General features: G+C 49.6%; 1 protein-coding gene across 2 annotated transcripts in view; it reads left to right on the plus strand.

Annotated features, from left to right (window-relative positions):
* Window positions 1–17,926, plus strand: part of PPP1R12B (protein phosphatase 1 regulatory subunit 12B) — a 133,916-nt gene that overhangs the window by 105,551 nt on the left and 10,439 nt on the right. For both annotated transcript variants that reach the window (XM_030965587.1, XM_030965588.1), the window contains 5 exons: window positions 10,748–10,764; window positions 11,241–11,388; window positions 13,581–13,685; window positions 13,952–14,005; window positions 15,346–15,396. In XM_030965587.1, coding sequence (XP_030821447.1) covers window positions 10,748–10,764; window positions 11,241–11,388; window positions 13,581–13,685; window positions 13,952–14,005; window positions 15,346–15,396 — 375 coding nt within the window. The remainder of the gene's footprint in view (window positions 1–10,747; window positions 10,765–11,240; window positions 11,389–13,580; window positions 13,686–13,951; window positions 14,006–15,345; window positions 15,397–17,926) is intronic.

Raw genomic sequence — 17,926 nt, forward strand, 5'->3', positions numbered from 1 at the left:
TCCTGATATCTGATGTAAATCTTTCCTCTCTTACTTTAAAACTGTCCCCCCCTCTTGTCCTGTCACTTGCCCATGTAAAAAGTCAATGTCCCAGAGTGCTGGGAGGTCATTAGAAATGCCTGCTAGGATTACAGCTTTCCTCCAGTTTGGAATAGAAATGTGTCAGATGGTCAGTTTTTGCTCTGTGGTGTTTTTGCAACGGGTTCCATTGGTTTCAGATATTCCTGGTCACAGGTTTATGCTCACATGGGGTTTTCTGCTATGAATCATTTAACTTGCTGTGCTGCCACTGCCAGTGTATTACAGAATAGAAAGTGTTATGAAAATATTTTTCCAGGAACCTTTACATTCCTGGGTTTCCATTTAGTGGCTTGGACCCGTTTGGTTGTGATAAAAGTGATGCCGCGTAAATTGAAAGAGGATCAAATTTAAGTTGTGTCATGACAGTTTCTGTCTCATTTCTGGATTGCTGACTAGTTACACAGTGTTTGTGGAAATTATTCCCTTCTCTCCCAGCAGCCAACAAAAAATGTGGGATACTGAAACTTGAACTTTCAGGCAATTAACCTTTGTCTGTGTTCTCCAGCACCCTGCTTTGTTCTGTCTCTCGTTATTCCTCAAACACAGTGTTTCTCAGATGGGTATCAGGATGAAGTCCTTCTCCCTTGTTTGTCCTTGGGGCTTTTTTTGAGTTCTTCTCTGTAAATGTCCATATCTGGAAGCATATTGGGAACTTGTGGTAATTCCCAGGGCACCACCCATGAGATGTTCCCTGCTGTGACTCAGTAGCCAGACGATTCTCCTGCATCTGGATGAATAAACAAGATGGGTCAGGGCATGTGCTGTGACCTGTGGGCTGAACAGCCTCTGTCCCTGAGGCTGAAGTTCCTTCAGCTCTCCTCCCTCCTGAGCAGCAGAATTGATCCAAGCCAAAGCTGGAGCAGGGAGTCTGTTAGCTATTAAAGGTTCTGAGGGTCATGGATGATTTAAAGGACCTGATGTAAACTTTAGCCTCATTTCAAGCTCCTGTTTGACCCTCAGCTGCCTGGTGAGAGGTGTTGCCTTTGGAGAAACTGCCTAAGCAGTTGGAGAGCAATCCCTCAGGATAGCTCAGCCTTGAAACCACGGCTCATTGCAGGAGGTCACAAGGTCAGGGGCAGCTTGAGGTTCCACCAGAGCTGGGAATCAGCTGGGACTTTAAAAAGGGATGAAGGGAGGAGGAGAAAAACGATGCCCTTAATTTGGGTCAGTTAATGGTACAGCCACAAAACCAGGGACAGAGAGAGGGGGAAGTGCTGCAGGGTGGGAATGAGCAGCCACAGGAGTGATGGGGAGAGTGGGTGGAACCTCTGTGAGCAGCAAACCACTTCATCCTGCTGAGCTGGAAACCAGTGTCTGCTTCCCTGCAGGGGCCCACTAGAGTTCTGTTTTTCATAAATTGAACCCAACCCATCAAAAATAGGGCTGGAAGAGAGACAGAGCCCAGTTCATCCATTTCCCTCAGTACTGGCTGCTCTACTTGTGCTGTTCATGGGAGGTGGTGCATAGAATCATAATCATGGAATCATTAAGGTTGGAAAAGCGCTCTAAGATCACTGAGTCCAGACATTAACCCAGCACTGCTGAGTGGGCATCATTCTCTTCTCCCAGGTGAAAAGCAGCAGGACAAAAGGAAATGGCCTTAAGTTCTGCTAGGAGAGGTCTAAGTTGGATATTGAGGAAAACTTCCATGAAAAGGTGGTCAGGCACTGGCTTAGGCTGCCCTGGGCAGAGATGGAGTCACCATCCCAGGAAGTGTTCAAAAAACATGTGGATGTGGCACCTGGGATATCACACCTGGGGACGTGAGTTAGTGATGAGCATGGCAGTGCTGGGGTAACATTTGGGTTTGATGGTCCTAGAGGGCTTTTCCAGTCTTCAGAGCTCTGTGATTCCCTGATTCCAGTCTCGCTGCCGTGTGCTTGCCTGTGCCCACAGTGCTGTTGTGGGAATGTGGCTGCTGGCTCAGGAGCTGTTCACTGGATCTTGGAGTGAACCTCACACTGAAAAGTTGCTGGTTGGCTGCTGGCAGCTCTCACCCTCACTGCTGCTTCAAGACGTATTCAAGTCCCTAATGAAACATCTGAGAACATCCTGACAGAGATTTTGCAGGGCAGGGAAGGGGTTCCTGCAGACCTATGGCATTCTCATCTGGAAGAAATTTAGGAGTAGAAATCTTTTCCTCTCATGTCACTTGGCTGCTCGGTTTTTATTTCCACACGTCTGGAGAGTTTTGTCTAAGATCACGTCGCTTTGCGAAATTAAATTTTTCACCAATAAAATATGATCCCTTAGAAAAGAAAGGAAAAGGGGCAACGAACCCTGGGTTTCAGAATTATGGCCTTTCCTAAATTAAAATACTATCCAGCCTGATGTTTTACATGGTGAGTTTTATCCCCAAGAGACAGCAGGAATAAACTGCAGCTGGTGGAAAGCCCATGGTCCCTGAGAGAGTTTTGGAGCACAGAGCCACAGGCTGGCCATGGCACACATGACACAGACCAGCATCCAACTGTAGTTTGTTTGGGATGGCAGGAGATGTGGCCATCAGTCCCTCACAGCCCTGGATGTTTGTTTCTGATTAAATACGTGCTGTTTGTACTGAAAACGATGGGATCTGCTGCAGCCAGCTGCCAAAGCCACTATTCCATCTTGGAGAAGCTTTTAATGTTATGCTTCAGTAATAGCAGTTTTTCTTAAGCAAAGTTTATTGATTTATAGTTTGAGAAAACGTATTTTGCATCAGGCTTTGGGGAGTTGGAGGTTACATGGAGGTGGTTTGGCTGCACTGGATTATTAATCACATCCACGGGATTTTGGAATCCTTGCATTTGCACGATTGCAGGCTCGAGCTGGAAGCAGCACATCCATCACACAGTGGAGCTAACAGGATGCTGCACAAACCACAGCTCTCAGGTCAGAGGAGCAGCTTTCTGAGGGAGGCAATGACCTCAAAATAACTCTCAAAAGTAGAGTTCAGCCAGACCTTCGAATTACTCTGCGCCCACTGAAAAACTAAACTTGATCCCAGCCGTTCCTGCTGGAATGACAAATGCAGCTGGAGGGGAACACCAACCTGAGTTGTACCCACTGGGGATGGTCTGAGGTGTCCCAGGCAGCCTCCTCCTGGCTTCTCTTCCTTCCAGCTCAGCCCTGACTGCACTGGCTCCTGGAGGATTCCTGCCCTCAGCAGCGTCCTGCTCTGCCCTGGTGCAGCCTCACCTCCAGTCCGGGGGGCAGTTTTGGGCACTGCAATATAAGAAGGATCTGAAGTTGCTGGAGAGTGTCCAAAAGAGGGACACAGAAATAGGGAAGGGTCTGGAGGGGCCGCACGAGGAGCGGCTGAGGGCACTTGGTCTGTTCACCCTGGGGCCTGAGGTCAGAGCCCACTGGGGGCTGCAGCTCTGACCTCTGCTCTGTGTGACAGTGACAGGACCTGAGGGAACAGCTGGAGCTGGGCCAGGGCAGGGTCAGGCCCCTTGAAAGGCTCTGACCCCAGAGGGTGCTGGCACTGCAAAGACCCCCTATCAGGAAAGGTTCTTCCCCAAGAGGGTGCTGGCACTGCCCAGGCTCCCCAGGGAATGGGCACAGCCCCGAGGCTGCCAGAGCTCCAGGAGTGTTTGGGCAGCGCTGCCAGGGATGCCCAGGGTGGGATTGTTGGGGTGTCTGGGCAGGGCAGGGGTTGGGCTGGATCCTCATGGACCCCTTCCAGCTCAGGATTTGATGCTCCTAAGAGGGGGAGGGTGTCCTTTGGAACACACATCAGCCTGGAGCTCATGTAGGAGCAGCTGAGCTACGTAACTGCAGGAACATAGTGACTTTTGCTTATAAAAGGGAAAGAACCCCAAAACCAGCTGGCTTTATTTTACATTTACTTTCTAAAATAAATGCAGCTCATCAAGAGGATATTTGCCAGCACAAGAATATAATTTAAGGGGTTTCTAAAACTTCCCCTGTTGCTTAAAGAAGGACAGAGCTGGAGCTGTGCCCCTGCATCTCATTACATGGTGGTTAATTAATCATAGGCATTGATCAGGATTTCTGAGACAAAACACACCAAAATAAATTCCTTGACAACTCTCTTAAAATAGTGTACACAGTCCTGAGATTGGCCAGTTGGATATAAAGAAGTATAAAATGTTCCCAAAGCATCTATTTTGTTCTCTTTTCTTCCTTGTTTTCTTTTTCTTTTTTCTTGAAAAAATGTAAATAGTAGGGAATTGTGCCTTCACTGGCTCCAACCTCAGCCACAAAATGCAATTGGAAGCAATTAGGGCAGTTTCTGCCTTGGCAAAAGCAGCAGCCAATCCCCCTTTTGTCACTGCATTTCAGGGCTGTGTTTTATTGAAACCTTCCATGAGGAATTTGGTTTAAATTATTCATCACTGAGCTTCCAACAGCTGCAAAATTTTCTGGTTTCGAGGGAAGGCTCCTGCCCTCCACAGTCCAAGTACATTTGTAAAATCAGTCCTGGATGGTATTCCTGGCACAAGGCAGCATCCCAGCACTCTGGGTAAGTGGAGCCACAGCCAGTACCCAGCTGTGCCTTTCCCTGAGACTGACCAATGTCAGCACCCTGAGAATCTCTGGAAGTGCCCAAGGCCAGGTTGGGCAGGGCTTGGAGCAACCTGGGATAGTGCAAAGTGTCCCTGCTCATGGCAGAGGATGGAGCAGGATGAGCATTAGGGTCCCTTCCAACCCAAACCATCCTGTGATTCCATGGTTCTGTGGTGTTCTTTGTTCTTTTTCTTGGGTCCCATCTCAGATCCTGGTGATTTTCCAGCCCACCTGGGTTGGATGATCTCTGAGCTGGCAAAATGGGCTGAACCCCTTCAGTGTCCTCCACCACCTCAGCACTACCTGGATGTGCTGCCCACCATGAGATTAATGGCAGGGAAGGTGGTGGGATCTCTGTGGTGAGAGCTCTGAGACCTGAGGATTACCAGAAGCTTGTGAGCATGTCTGCACGTGCTCTGTGCTTTTTAGTTTTCCTTTGGAAGTCACCCCCATGGGTGTGTGGGCAGCAGCAGCCGGGCTCAGCTCGGCTGGATTCTGAACCAGGACAGCCTGTTCCCCCACCCCAACCCCTGCAGTGCTCTGACCCTCTTTAGATTATGGAAGGATAATTTCACAACTCGATGCTTCCCTGGCTCTTGATGTTTTTAGTTGAATTTTGATCCCAAGGGAAATAAATGAATCTGGGCAAAACTGCAGTGCTGCTCCAAATTTGCCAGGGAAGGAAAAAGCCTCCAGTGCATTTGTTGATAATGACTGGAGTGGATACAGCAGTTTCTCAGCATCCCCTCACAAACCCTAACAATTCCCTTCAGGAAAGTCAGGAAGGAAAAGACCCTTCTTGCACCAGTTCAGTCAAGTGCACGTGTGATGCCTCGGCTCTTCATTTTCTCTGTTCATTCCCAACTTCTCTTCCCGGCAATGAAGGAAGAAGAGCTTTGTCCTTCACCTTCTCACTCTCACCGTGGAATTTCCAGCTCTGGGAATGGCATCTCTGAGCAAACAACCTCCTTCCTCACTGCCATGGGCAGCACAGGGAGCCAGCCAGTGCTGCTGCAATTCCAGGGAATATTTGGTTGGACAGGGCAGGGCAGTGCAGGCAGGGCCAGTGGGGGCTGCTCTGATGGAGCAGGTGCAGCTGGAAGCACATGGAGAGGGTTCTAAAGATGCCGTGGTCAAACACTGGGCAGAACTGAGCAGGAAAGCAGCTGTTTTCTGCTGAAACTATGTCTCCAGTGTGGCATCCCAGTGACCTCTGAAGATGTTTGTCTCTCTTTGAACAAATGGCAGGGATGTCTCAGTTAAACACTTCCTCCAGTGTTCCATAGAATCATGGAATCACAGAGCCACTGAGGTTGGAAAAGCCCTCTAAGATCATTGAGTGAACACTGCCATGTTCACTGCTAGCCCATGTCCCAAGTGCCACATCCACATGTTTTTAAAGACTTCCAGTAATGGTGACTCCACCACTGCCCTGGGCAGCTGTGCCAGGGCCTGACCAACCCTTCAGGGAAGAAATTTTCCCTGTTATCTAACCTGACCCTCCCCTTGAGGCCATTTCCTCTTGTCCTGTCCCTGTTCCCTGGGAGCAGAGCCTGACCCCCCAGGCTGCCCCTCCTGTCAGGAGTTGTGCAGAGCCACAGGGTCCCCCCTGAGCCTCCTTTTCTCCAGGCTGAGCCCCTTTGCAGCTCCCTCAGCCCCTCCTGGTGCTCCAGTCCCGTCCACAGCTTCATTGTTCTTCTCTTAGAGGGCTTTTTCATCCTTAATGGTGCTGTCATTCCATGACTCCAGGTTACTGCAGGGTGGCTGTGCTCAATGCTGACAGCAGCAGGAATGCCTCCCTTCTCATCTGCACTTTGCTTTTCTTTAAACACATAGAGACAGTCACAGTCTGAACCAAGCCATTGCAGTATCCATCACAGAAAAGTCATAAATACAATAAACCTGAGGGGTTTCCCCATTTTTGCTGTGTTTGTTTAAAGTGATTCCTTCTTACCCCAGCCTTCCTTTGTGGAAGCATGCCCCTGCTCCCCCTGCATATGGGAATTCTCATTTCTTAGAAGGAAGAAGGACAGAAATGGTTTTTCCTCTTGCTGCAAGTGCCCTGGCTGGCTCAGGGACCTGCCTGGGTTCATTGCCTGGATTCCATGTCACCTTGCCCAGCCACGTGGTGTTTCCCAGCACTGTTCAAATCCATTAGCAGGTGCTAAAGTAAATTGCAGTTTGCTGAAGTAAATTCAGGCTTGCTAAGGAGTGGATTACTTGCCCAGCCATTTGTCATCATATCAAAAGTCATCACTGAAGGGGATTAGCATGAAGTGCACAAAAAACTTTCAACGAGAGCCTTGTTCATCACTGTAATTCCCTTCTCTGGCTCTTCAGGGGAGGTTGGGTCATTGGGCCAGGATCCAAAAGGAGCTCTCAGGCTGCTGAGGGGTTTAGGAAACAAATGTTGAAAGCTCAGCTAAGAAAGCACCGTGGAGAGATCAGCATGTGTGGCTGAAAATGGGAAACCTTTTGTAGAATCCTAGAATCTGGACTGGTTTGGGTGTGAAGGGACCATCAAAGGTGATCCAGTCCCACCCTCTGCCATGGACAGGGTCACCTTCCAGTAGCCCAGGTTGCTCCAAGCCCTGTCCAGCCTGGCCTTGGACACTTCCAGGGATCCAGGGCAGCTGTATCCAGTTTCTCTGGGGCAGCTGTGCCAGGACCTCACCACCTCACAGTCAAGAATTTCTTCCCACTATCACAAGTAACCCTGTCCTCTGGCAGTGGGAAGCCATTCTCTCTTGTCCTGTCACTCCAGATCCTTGTCCACAGTCCCTCTCCAGCTCTCCTGAAGCCCCTTTAGGCACTGGAGAGGACTCTAAGGTCTCCCCAGAGCCTTCTTTTCTCCAGGTGAGCACCCCCAGCTCTCCCAGCCTGGCTCCAGAGCAGAGGAGCTCCAGGCCTTGGAGGAGCTATGTGACTTCCTCTGGAGTCACTCCAGCAGCTCCACATCCTTTTTTGTGCTGGAAGCCCAGGGCTGGAGGCTGCTCTGCAGGTGGGGTCTCACCTGAGCAGGACAGAGGGGCAGAATCTCCCCCTCCCCTGTGTGAGCCCAGGATGTGGTTGGATTTATGGTCTCTCATTCTAACAGCCCTCTGCAGTGGCCATCTGTACAGAAACTGGCCCAGCTTGCTGCCTTCCGGTGTCATACAGAGCATGGCCTGCGCCAGGGCTGTTTGGACAAGAGGGCTGTGTCCCTGTCACAACATTGAGTGGCATGAGATGCTTCCCAGACAGCATCCAGCATGGCTTGTGGAACTGCAGCAGGGCCGTGGTGGAAATGCATCTGCTATCTTCCTTGGGAGGTTCCTCACCTCTAAGATGAAAAGAAGAAAGAGATTTTATTAGAGCAAATAAAATAGTACCAGGCTGGACCCACTGCTGTGCCTCAGGCCCTGTGGCTTGGGGCCTTCTGGAGCTTTGGTTATGGTATCTACAGGGTGGGGCTATGGTTCGGAAAGCCAGGTGTCTGCTAAGAAAGGCAGGAGCCTTCTGTGAAATGGAAAATGTAAACCCCCTCCCTCTGAATTATTATAATTTTTAAATTAAGGGGCTCTCAGGCAAAGATATGGGAATAGGAATAACAGTTCTTTACTAGGAAAATTAAGAATACAAATGCAATAGTACAGAAAAAAGCACTGCCAGAGTCAGAGCAGGCCCTGTCCCCCTGTGTGTCAGGGGTGGCACAGCCCCATCCCATGGGGGCTCAGCCCTCCTGCAGTGCCAGCTGTGCTGCTGCTGCAGCAGGGATCCTGCACAAGGGGGGAGTTTTCCTCTGCAGCTCCAGGGCTGCTGCACATGGGCCTGGGCTCCCTCTGGCAATGCAGGGCAGCAGAAAGCTGCTCCTCTGGCAATGCAGTGGGCAAAGGCTGCTGTGCTGCTCCAGGCTCAGATTGGATCCAGGTAGGAATGCTTGGCTCCTCCCCTGGGCGCAGCATCTCCCCATGGGATGCTGGAATTGGATCAGCCCTGCAGGGACACTCAGTGGCCATGGACAGCAGAGATCTCCTGGAGGGAGGATTGGCTGTGGGAGAGATAAAGAAAACTGCCCCATGAACAGCAGAGAACTGCCCCACCTCTGACAGGTGGCAATAGAATACACCCCCAGCTGCATCTTGCAACCTAAGACAGGCTGGCACTAAACCTGAGCAAGAGCCTGGCTGAGGATGGCCCTGGACGGAGAATGTGCTAATTCATAGCAGGGATTGCTTGTCCTTTTGATCTCTGCAGGTAGCAGCTTTGTCTGAGCTGTGGTCCATCCTCCAGGCTCCACGTGCAGGGTCCAGCAGTTCATTTCCCTGGTGCTGGTGCTCACAGCACAGCATGTCAGAGGCTGTGCTGCAGAGCCCACGCATTGCAGACTCCCTAGGCACCTTCCTGTCCTGAATCAGGATGCCAGATGAGGGTCACATTAGGCTGGGATGAATTCAAACCTCAGCAGCCAGGTGCAGGTAATGGGTTGCTGTGTCCTGGCAAGCAGCAGGCAGGGCTGGGCATGGGGCAGGATGCTCTGGGAGCTGCCCCCTGCTCCTCAGGCTTGGAGTGGAGGGGTGGCTGGGTCACTTGTCCACTGGGTGACTTAATCCCTCTCTCCATGGGGTGTACTCCCAGATCCCTGCCCAGGATCAGAGGCATTGTCTGGGTGCCAGACAGGAGCGGGTGGTCTGAAGTCATCCAAGCGCCAGGGTGCCAGACAGGCAGCACATCTGCCTCAGAGTGAGGCCTCAGCATTGGGTTTACTGGTGTAGCTGACAGCACAGCAGTGCAGGCATGTCTGGACACAAAAAGCCTGACCTCTCATCTGCTCTGTGGTGTCCTTTGTGTTGACTCTCTTAAAAAGAGCTGAGGGAATTGGCTGGAAGTGCCTGTGGAGGTTTGTGCTCACTCAGAACAATGATGCTACTGATAAACCAGCAGAGGAATACTGGGCTCAACTTCCAGTTCAAGAGAGGATAAAGAGCTGGAATGCACCTGGAATTTGAGTAAATGTCTGTCAGAGGAGGTGACTGTCAGTGTGGCATGTCCTGCAGGATAGTGGTGCTGTCACCACTGGATTTATGCAACTGTAGGATGGAACTGTTCGATCCAGAAAATTTCATTGAAATGGTGCTTTACTGCATTAAGCCTCTGTAGAATATTCATAGAACCATTATTAAGTTGGAGAAGCCCTCTAAAATCATTGAGCCCAAACTTTCCCCAGTATTGCCATGTTCACCATTAAACCATGTCCCCAGGTGTTACATCTGTACATTTTTTTAATATTTCCAGGGAGAGTGACCAGCACTGCCCTGGGCACCCTGTGCCAGGGCCTGACCACCCTTTCAAGGAGGAAATTTTCCCTGATATGCAGCTAGCCTGAACCTCCCTGACATCACTTGAGGCCTTTCCTTGTGTCCTGTCCCTTGTTCCCAGGGCCCAGAGCCAGGTCCCCCCTTGTACAGGCTGAGCCCCTTCCCCAGCTCCCTCAGCTGCTCCTGGTGCTCCAGCCCTTTCCTCAGCTCCATTCCCCTCTCTGGACACTCTCCAGCCCCCAGTGTCCAAAGGCAGCCCAGGACAGCACAGCAGAGATTTGGGTGCTGATCGGGAAAGAAGAACCCAACAGAGGCTCCAACCACCCTGGTGTAAGGATCTTCTCCCTCCCTCCTGCAGCTGCTGTTGTGTCTCTGTCTGCCACAGTGAAGCTTTTCTCCATGGGGAGCTGCTTGCCCATGGAGAGAAGTGTTTGTGGTTTTCTCAAGTTCAGCACAAACACTGGGAGATCCCTGTGTCTGTTCATCTCCCTCACCCACATCACTCAGCACAGTGATCACAATCAAAAGGAATAACTTCACTGGAAAAGGGAAACAGTAGATTAGTTTGGATTCCAGGGAAGGCATTTCAGTTCTGGAAATGAGGATTTAAACAGCAAGGTTCAGGATTTCTTAGGTGAGTGAAATAAGTGCTTTAGAGGAGCTGAAGCAGTTGAAGATTCAGGCAGAGATTGGAGATTCCCAGTTTGGGCTGGGAAATCTCTGTACCCTGGCATGAGCTGGGTGCTGGTATCTGAGGTGGGAAATTGCTGCTGCCTGGAAGCTCTGCAGTTTTGAATTGAATGTTTCATTCTCATTATTAATTACCTTTTGCTTTCTTTTTTTTTTCCCTTCAGCATGAAAGACTTTCCAGGTAAGAATTTTATTTTTTTTTCTTTTTTTTTTTCTGAGTAATATTTATTGGCAGCATGTTTTTGTATGCGTTTGAGGATTCCCTGTGCTTCAAATCTAGTCTGGTACTGGCTATTTGGTCCTTTCCTGAGCTTAGCTGTGGCACCAGTTTGCTTCTATTCTTTACTCCCCAAATTATTTACCTCAGTGCCCTTTTAGAAATGGAACTAGTTCCCACCCTGGAGATGAGAGGTTTGTGGGAAATCAGTGCCCATGGGAGGCTGGGCTGGTACCCTGGGATTTTTTCAGTTCTTGTAGTGGTGGTGGCTGCCAGGTTTTGGGCAGCGAGCCCCAGGGCCAAGTGGAGGGTGCTCCCACAGACCCCAGAGCCCTGGTTCAGCTGGGTCTGCCAACCCTGCAGTCCCAACCAGCTGGGCTCTGTGCTGGCTGTTCCAAGTTACCACAGCTCCACAGTGCTGGATCTTCCTCATGTTTCAGGTTGGAGGCAGCTACAAACCCCAGCACGCGCGACTCGTCCTACAGCGAGCGCGCCTCCGGCCGCTCCAGCGCCTACAGCCGCAGGGAGAACCGGCTCGCCGCGCTCAGCAGCCGCGCCGAGGAGGAGAGCAACAGGGACTACAAGAAAGTAAGGGTTTTAAATTGATTCTTGTCATTGCACACACTGCAGAACCTGCCTGTTCTGCAGAAACCGGCCCCAAGAATCAGTGGGAAGAAAGAGAAGATGTTTATGTTCATTTTCTCTGTTTCAGAGAATCCAGTGGTTTGGGTTGGAAGGGTAATGGGACCTTCTGCTGGGGTTTGGGGTGTCCCCAGCAGGCTGCAGGGGTCCCGGATAGCTCAGTCCTGTTTGGGACAGGCTGTCTGAGCTCCCAAGCAGTTCTTAACCACAGGCCACCTTAGCAAGCTTAAGTGATACCAGCTCTTTAGTGATTATCAGCTCATTTGTGATTTCAGCCCTTCAGCTTGCTAGGTGCTGCAGGCAGACACAGGGAGAGAGAAGAAGTCTGTGTGGGGTTCCACAGGAGCGTCTTTATTGATTCTTCTGTGAAGGTTCCCAGTGACAGCTCTTCTGCCCAAGCTGGGCCAAAACAGCTCTTCATATAGGCCACAGGGGTATCAGAAATTGTCCAGTAGCAAGGGTTAAAGGGAAGTGAGCTATAGAGTTACAGAGAGATGAGCAGGGGTCCAAAGGCAGGAGAGAGGGGCTTCTAGCCCATTCACCATGACTTGGCATTTCCTATCTTAGGCTGCTGACTGCCACAGAGGCATTGCAGGACCTGGGCCTGCTACAGAAGGGACCTTAAAGCTCATCCCATTCCACCCCTGTCATGGGCAGGGACACCTTGCACTATCCCAGGTTGCTCCTGTATGTCTTGGTTTGAAAGACAGGTGTCTGCTAAGGAAGGCAGGAGCCTCCCCTGAAATGGAGAGTGTAAACCCCCTCCCTCCAAATTGCTATAAATTTTAAATTAAGGAGCTCTCAGGCAAAAAATACGGGAGCAGGAAAGAACAGTTCTTTAATGGGGAAGAAAATAAAAACATAAAATAAACAATGCAGTGAACTAAACCAGCAGTGACAGAGTCAGAACCCAACCTGACACCCTGTGGGTCAGGGTGCTGGCAGCAGTCCCATTGGAATTGTGGCTCAGCCCTCCTGCAGTGTCAGGGGTGGTTCTGCTGGAGCAGGGATCCTGGAGAAAGGTGCAGTCTCTGCCTCTGGAGATCCAGGGGAAGAGGCAGCTGCTGTTCCTCTGGGCAATCCAGTGCAGGAGCCGTGCTGGTGTTCCAGAATCTCCAGATTATATCCGGGTAGGAATGCTTGGCTCCTCCCTCTGGGCTCACATCTCCCAGTGGGATGCTGTAGTTCTTATCAGCCATGCAGGGACATTCAATGGCTGTTATCAGCAGATGTCTCCCCCAGAGGGAGGATTGGTTGTGGAAGAGATAAGGAAAACTGCCCACATGACAGAAGACAACTGCCATGCAGATAGCAAATAGAATACATGTTGCCTTGCAATCTGGGACACTGTGATAGATGAGTAATGTGATGATTGACTCTCACAATTAACAGACAAATATCATGTAGATAGGTTAAGAAAAGTTTTATAGATTTATAGTTTTGTTGTACCCCCTTGTGTGGTTATCAAGGGACAGCTGGAGTTGGGACATCTGGGAGGGCTGGCTTGTCACTATGGAACACCTGACCTCCAATCAGGATTTGAGGAAGAGATCTCCACCAATGGACAGCAAGGAAGGGGTTGATGGACAAAACTTTGGGAGGGGTTAAAGGGTTAAAAAAGGGAAACCCCCTTTGTGGGGAGAGAGAGCACATGGTAGGGAAAATCCTTTGCTCCCTGCACTGTAATCTTTTTTCTCTATTCAGTCTTCTGTTGTATTTTTGATAAGGTTTAATAGACCTTCCTAAACTATGAAAAGTGAGTAACCATTTCTCACACTCCTGGACCTGGACACTTCCAGGGATCCAGAGGCAGCCACAGCTTCTCTGGGCAACCTGTGCCAGGGGTTGACCACCCTGTGAGTAAAGAATTACCTAAATTAAAACTGTCCCCTCTTGCTTGTGTTTAAACTCCCTACAAAATTCAACAGCTGTTTTCTTATTTCTAATTCATGAATTATGAAAACATAAGTAAAGCATCCAAGTTGGTTTTGTTTTCCCTTCTCATCTGTTGATGTGTGGGATCAAAGTGAACCCCTCAGCTCAGTGCTGAGGGCAGTGTCTGCTCAGAGCAGCCTGGCAGGATGGGGTTAATTAACTAGGAGCAGCCTGGTTAATGGAGCTCTTGTTTTGCATTTCAGTTATACGAGAGTGCCCTGTCTGAAAATCAAAAGCTGAAGTCAAAGCTGCAAGAAGCCCAGCTTGAGCTGGCTGATATCAAAGCAAAGTTGGAAAAAGCAGCCCAGGTAAGGGAAAATCCAGGTCCTGACTGGAGAAACTGAGCACTGGCCATGACAAAGCAACACTTGTTCCAGAATGGGAAAGGGAGGGGAGCTCCTGGAAGGATGTTCTTGGGAGGGAAGGTGCCATAGAGGAAACAGAAATAAACAAGTAATTTTGTAAATCAACATGTTGCATCCCTAGCAAGAGCATCTGTAGGCTGTCTTGGCCTTTGTGCAGCACCCTGTGAGTGCTCTCTGGTTTAATCACTTTCTATTTTTAATTTCCATAGCAGAAACAGGAGAAAACTTCTGACCGGTCCAGCATGCTGGAGATGGAGAAGAGGGTACGTGTCTCTGCTTTCTTCTGAGTCACAGCTGTGCCTCGTGCAGGGCACTCATTTCTAGAAGGGAAGTGTTAATTAAAAGATAAGTTGTATTTTTGCCTTGAGGAGCAGTGCACAATGATAACTGTGCTCTGACCTTTGCAGGGCCTGAGGCTCTGCTGCTCTCAGCTTCATTCTGATTCCTCTCTTTGGTTCTGAGCAGCTGAGGACCAATGGATTGTATCACACTGGGAGACTCTTGGTCCATTATGCTTTAAAACATTCTTGATCCTTACAAATAAAGGCTGCTTTGGGGTGGTGGAGGAACAAGGCAAAATCCTGGAAGGGCTGCTCTCAATCCCTTCTTTCCCCAGCCTGGGTTGATACCAAGGATTGCCCCAACCCAGGGACAGGACCTTGAAATTGGCCTTGTTGAAGTCAGGGCAACATCCTATATAACTTCTGTTGAATTAAGATCACAACAGCCACAAATTCTGTGATTTAGAAAGTAAAGGCATGTCCAGCTGTTCTCAGTGAAGATGCATTAACTGTTTCCAGGATGCCTCATACATTTTGCACTGATGAATTCCTGGATGAACTGTGCTGTGGGCAAAAAGTGACTCGGAACTCATCATCCACAGCACACTCAGAAGTTGCCTTTTCCTCACTCTCCTCATGGCCTCATGGCTCTTTGCACAGGGCAAAGGAGCAGGGCAGGGAGTGTCTATCTTGTTCTTGATGCATGTTTCCCACTTCCCCCTTCTCAGGGCACGTCCCTGGAGCAGTTTGAGCCCCTTCATGTTGGGAAAGTCACTGAGGAGTCCTTCTCCTCACCTCGGCACAGGTGTAGCTGAGGCCACTTACACAGCAGAGTCTAATCCTCACTTTCTAAAGTGCACTGAAAGCAATCAGCTTTGCAGCCCTGGATTATCTGGGAGAAACAGGATTTCCAGGCAGGGAATTTCCATGTTCTGTTTCCTATTTGAGCGGCTCAGGGACTTTTCTCATTGCCACCTTCAGTGGAGTATAAGTAAATCCATGGCTTCACCTACAGAGCTCAAAATCACATTACATCAGCAGCTCCTGAGAACTGGGATCACTGAAAATGGGGAATAATTTCATTAGGGGTATGAATAGAGCTTGTGATCTGCCCAAACAGGCCCAGCTTATATCCCTGCTGGTTTGCCAGCTGCCCTCTCCCATCTGATCAGCTCCTGGTTGTAACCTCTGCCTTGCATTCCCCTCTTCAGGGAATGCTGCTACAGAAACACAAGGCTTCTATTTTTCTTTAAAAGAAAATACACTGTAAATTTTTCTTCCAAATCCTTGTGACCTTCTTTGTCATGAATCCTTGTAAACAGGAGAAGCGAGCCCTGGAGCGGAAACTCTCTGAAATGGAGGAGGAAATGAAGGTAAGAAGTAATCTTCACTGTGTCTATTCCATTTTATATGCTTTGTATTCATGTCTTTGGGGATTGTCACCCAGGAGGAGGATGTTAAAGGTGTCCATGGGAAGGATCTCATTTTCCTTTCTGCAGTCAGAACCTGCTTTAATGGCCCTGTTCTCCAAACATGAAATGCTAATAAACTGTCCTGGTTCTCATTCATCTGATTGCTCCTATGTTTGATTTGTTCTGCTGTTTAATCTGAGAATGGTGAAAGCTGTTCTCCTTAAATGCCTTCTCAAACTAACTTTTTGTGGCATCGCTGAGTTCCAGTGTGCTGACCCCCTGTGCTCTGACTAGTCTGCAGCCCAAGTAAAGCCACTGAGGTTCTCTCCGGATGGGTAAGAAGACAAAGCTGGCTTTGAGCTCACGCACACTGGCCAGGAGAAAACACAGAGTGGTTGTATTCCTGTGCTCCCTTCCCACAGCATGTCACTGGGAGGCCACGGCAGCCTGGGATGGATAATTCCAGCAAAGAGGAATTTGCTTCCTCATGGGATTTGCAGCATGGCTTGCTGTCACCAGCCATGGCCACTGGTGCTGTGGCACATTCTTGCTCCCGTGGTGTGGCTTCCAGGATGGCTGTGGCCGTGAGGGGAGCCCTGCAGGGCCCAGCAGTGTCTGGCTGCCCTCACACCCCCAAAGCCTCACCCAGCTCAGCAGCCCTGCAGCACATTCTGCTGGATGTCAGTGCTGTGTTCACAGAGTGGGTGTCCCTCTGCTCTGCCCCTGCTTTCCTTCCCTTTCAACATCAGCAGGTGGGACCAAGCTGCTCTCAGAAGGAAGGACCCACCTGAGAGCTCTCCCTGCACCATGCACTGACAGAAACGACTTTCTGCCGCCCTGGAGGAGGTCGCAGCTCTGTTTCTGTTTGAAACTTCTGTTTCTACCAAGCACATAACTCTGAAAGGCCTGTGCTGCATTTTCTGCTGCAATAAGTAGCACAACAATGTGGTGGATTCTTTCTGTAAAGGCTCTTGTTCTCTCAGAGAGGGGAAAATAAGCCTGGATGTGTGAGCCAGGAGGAGAAGGAGAAAAGATTGAATATGTCTAAATTCCAAGCTCTTTGTTCAGTGAGCAGGTAGGAATCTTCAACTGCACAGAGACTTTCCTGTAATTACAGCATTGTGGTCTTCAAGAGAGATACAGGCATGAGCAGTTGGTGTTGGTCCTTCAGCTCTGCAGATCACTGCAAACCTGCAACTTCAGCCCATGGAGTAAGAAGACAAGGTGGTGGCCTCTAGTGGCCTCAGTTTGGAAACATACTGCTCTGGAAGGAAGTAATGAGGGAAGGTTCCTGCAGGGTCTGTTGGACACAGCCAGAGCACCTCCAGTTCAGGTGGTCTGGAGCTGCAGAGCCATGGAAGCCAAGGGAGTGCAGAAGGAGAAGCACTGCTGGAGGTTGGACATGTTCTCACACTGCCTCGAGAGACATGAGCTGAAGGAACCTGTGCTCCAGCTGAAAATGAGTCAGGTCCTTGAGAGTGGTGCTGACTCTGCTCTCTGCCTGTTCTTTGCTGCATTGGACAACCAGACTGGCCTTTTGTTAGTAGAACAAATAGCCAAGGATTTGGAAAATTTCTCTTCTGAGGTGCTACTACATTTTCACTAGTTTTTGCAAAACATTAAGCATGTAGTGAGTACCTGAAGGCACTGTGATATCTCTTGTATGACATCTACTCAAAAAAAAAGGAATATAAAATCCCTTAAGAAAGAAGCATTGAATTGGACCTTTCCAAAAGGAAACTGTTGTGTCCATTTTCATGATGCCTTGAAGTGGGAGAAGCAGCCCTGCTGTGTTTGCCTGGAGGGAGATAACCTCTGCAGAGCATCTCTGTTAGTCACTTCTGTGGGAGTTGAGCCAGGAAAATCTGCACATTCTGGCTGGGCTTTCATTCTTGCTCCTTGCACCACCTGAGTAGCTGTTGTGCAGAGTCAGAATTAGTAAGGAGTGATGAAGGAAAAGGCAAATCCACCAATTTCCTTTAATGTGGAAAGCAGCAAGTGGAAACAACAAACCTGTCAGGTGATTAGGTCTCCGGCTGTTTTTGGGAATTCTTCCCACTAGTCTTTGAATCCAGCAAGACTCACATCCAGCTGTTGGATCCAGGGGTGTCTATGCCCAGTTGTACACATGAGATGTCCTGGCCAGGGCTGTCCTCTCCTTGCAGCTGACTTCTGAGGAAGAGGAGGCAGAGGTGGCAGAAATGTGCAGTACTTCAGCCTGTGTTTGAGAGAATGAGCTTTGTTCCTGTCTGGAGTGTGACCCCTGCTACCAAAGCCATAGAGAAGTGAAGAGGAACAAGACAGGCTTGGTAACTTGAAGGACCTTGGTGGCAAAGCTGTTCTGCAGAGCTGCTCCTCAGAGCTGCTCTTGCAAAGTTGACAGGCACTCAGCATTTGCCTGAGTGACTGCACAATTCAACTGGAGATCCAGAACCTTGGCTGAGGCAGAAGAAAGAAAATTAACATTTGCACTGAGCTTAATTCCATGCCA

This window comes from Camarhynchus parvulus, chromosome 26, assembly GCF_901933205.1.
Source record: "Camarhynchus parvulus chromosome 26, STF_HiC, whole genome shotgun sequence".
Lineage (NCBI taxonomy): Eukaryota > Metazoa > Chordata > Aves > Passeriformes > Thraupidae > Camarhynchus > Camarhynchus parvulus.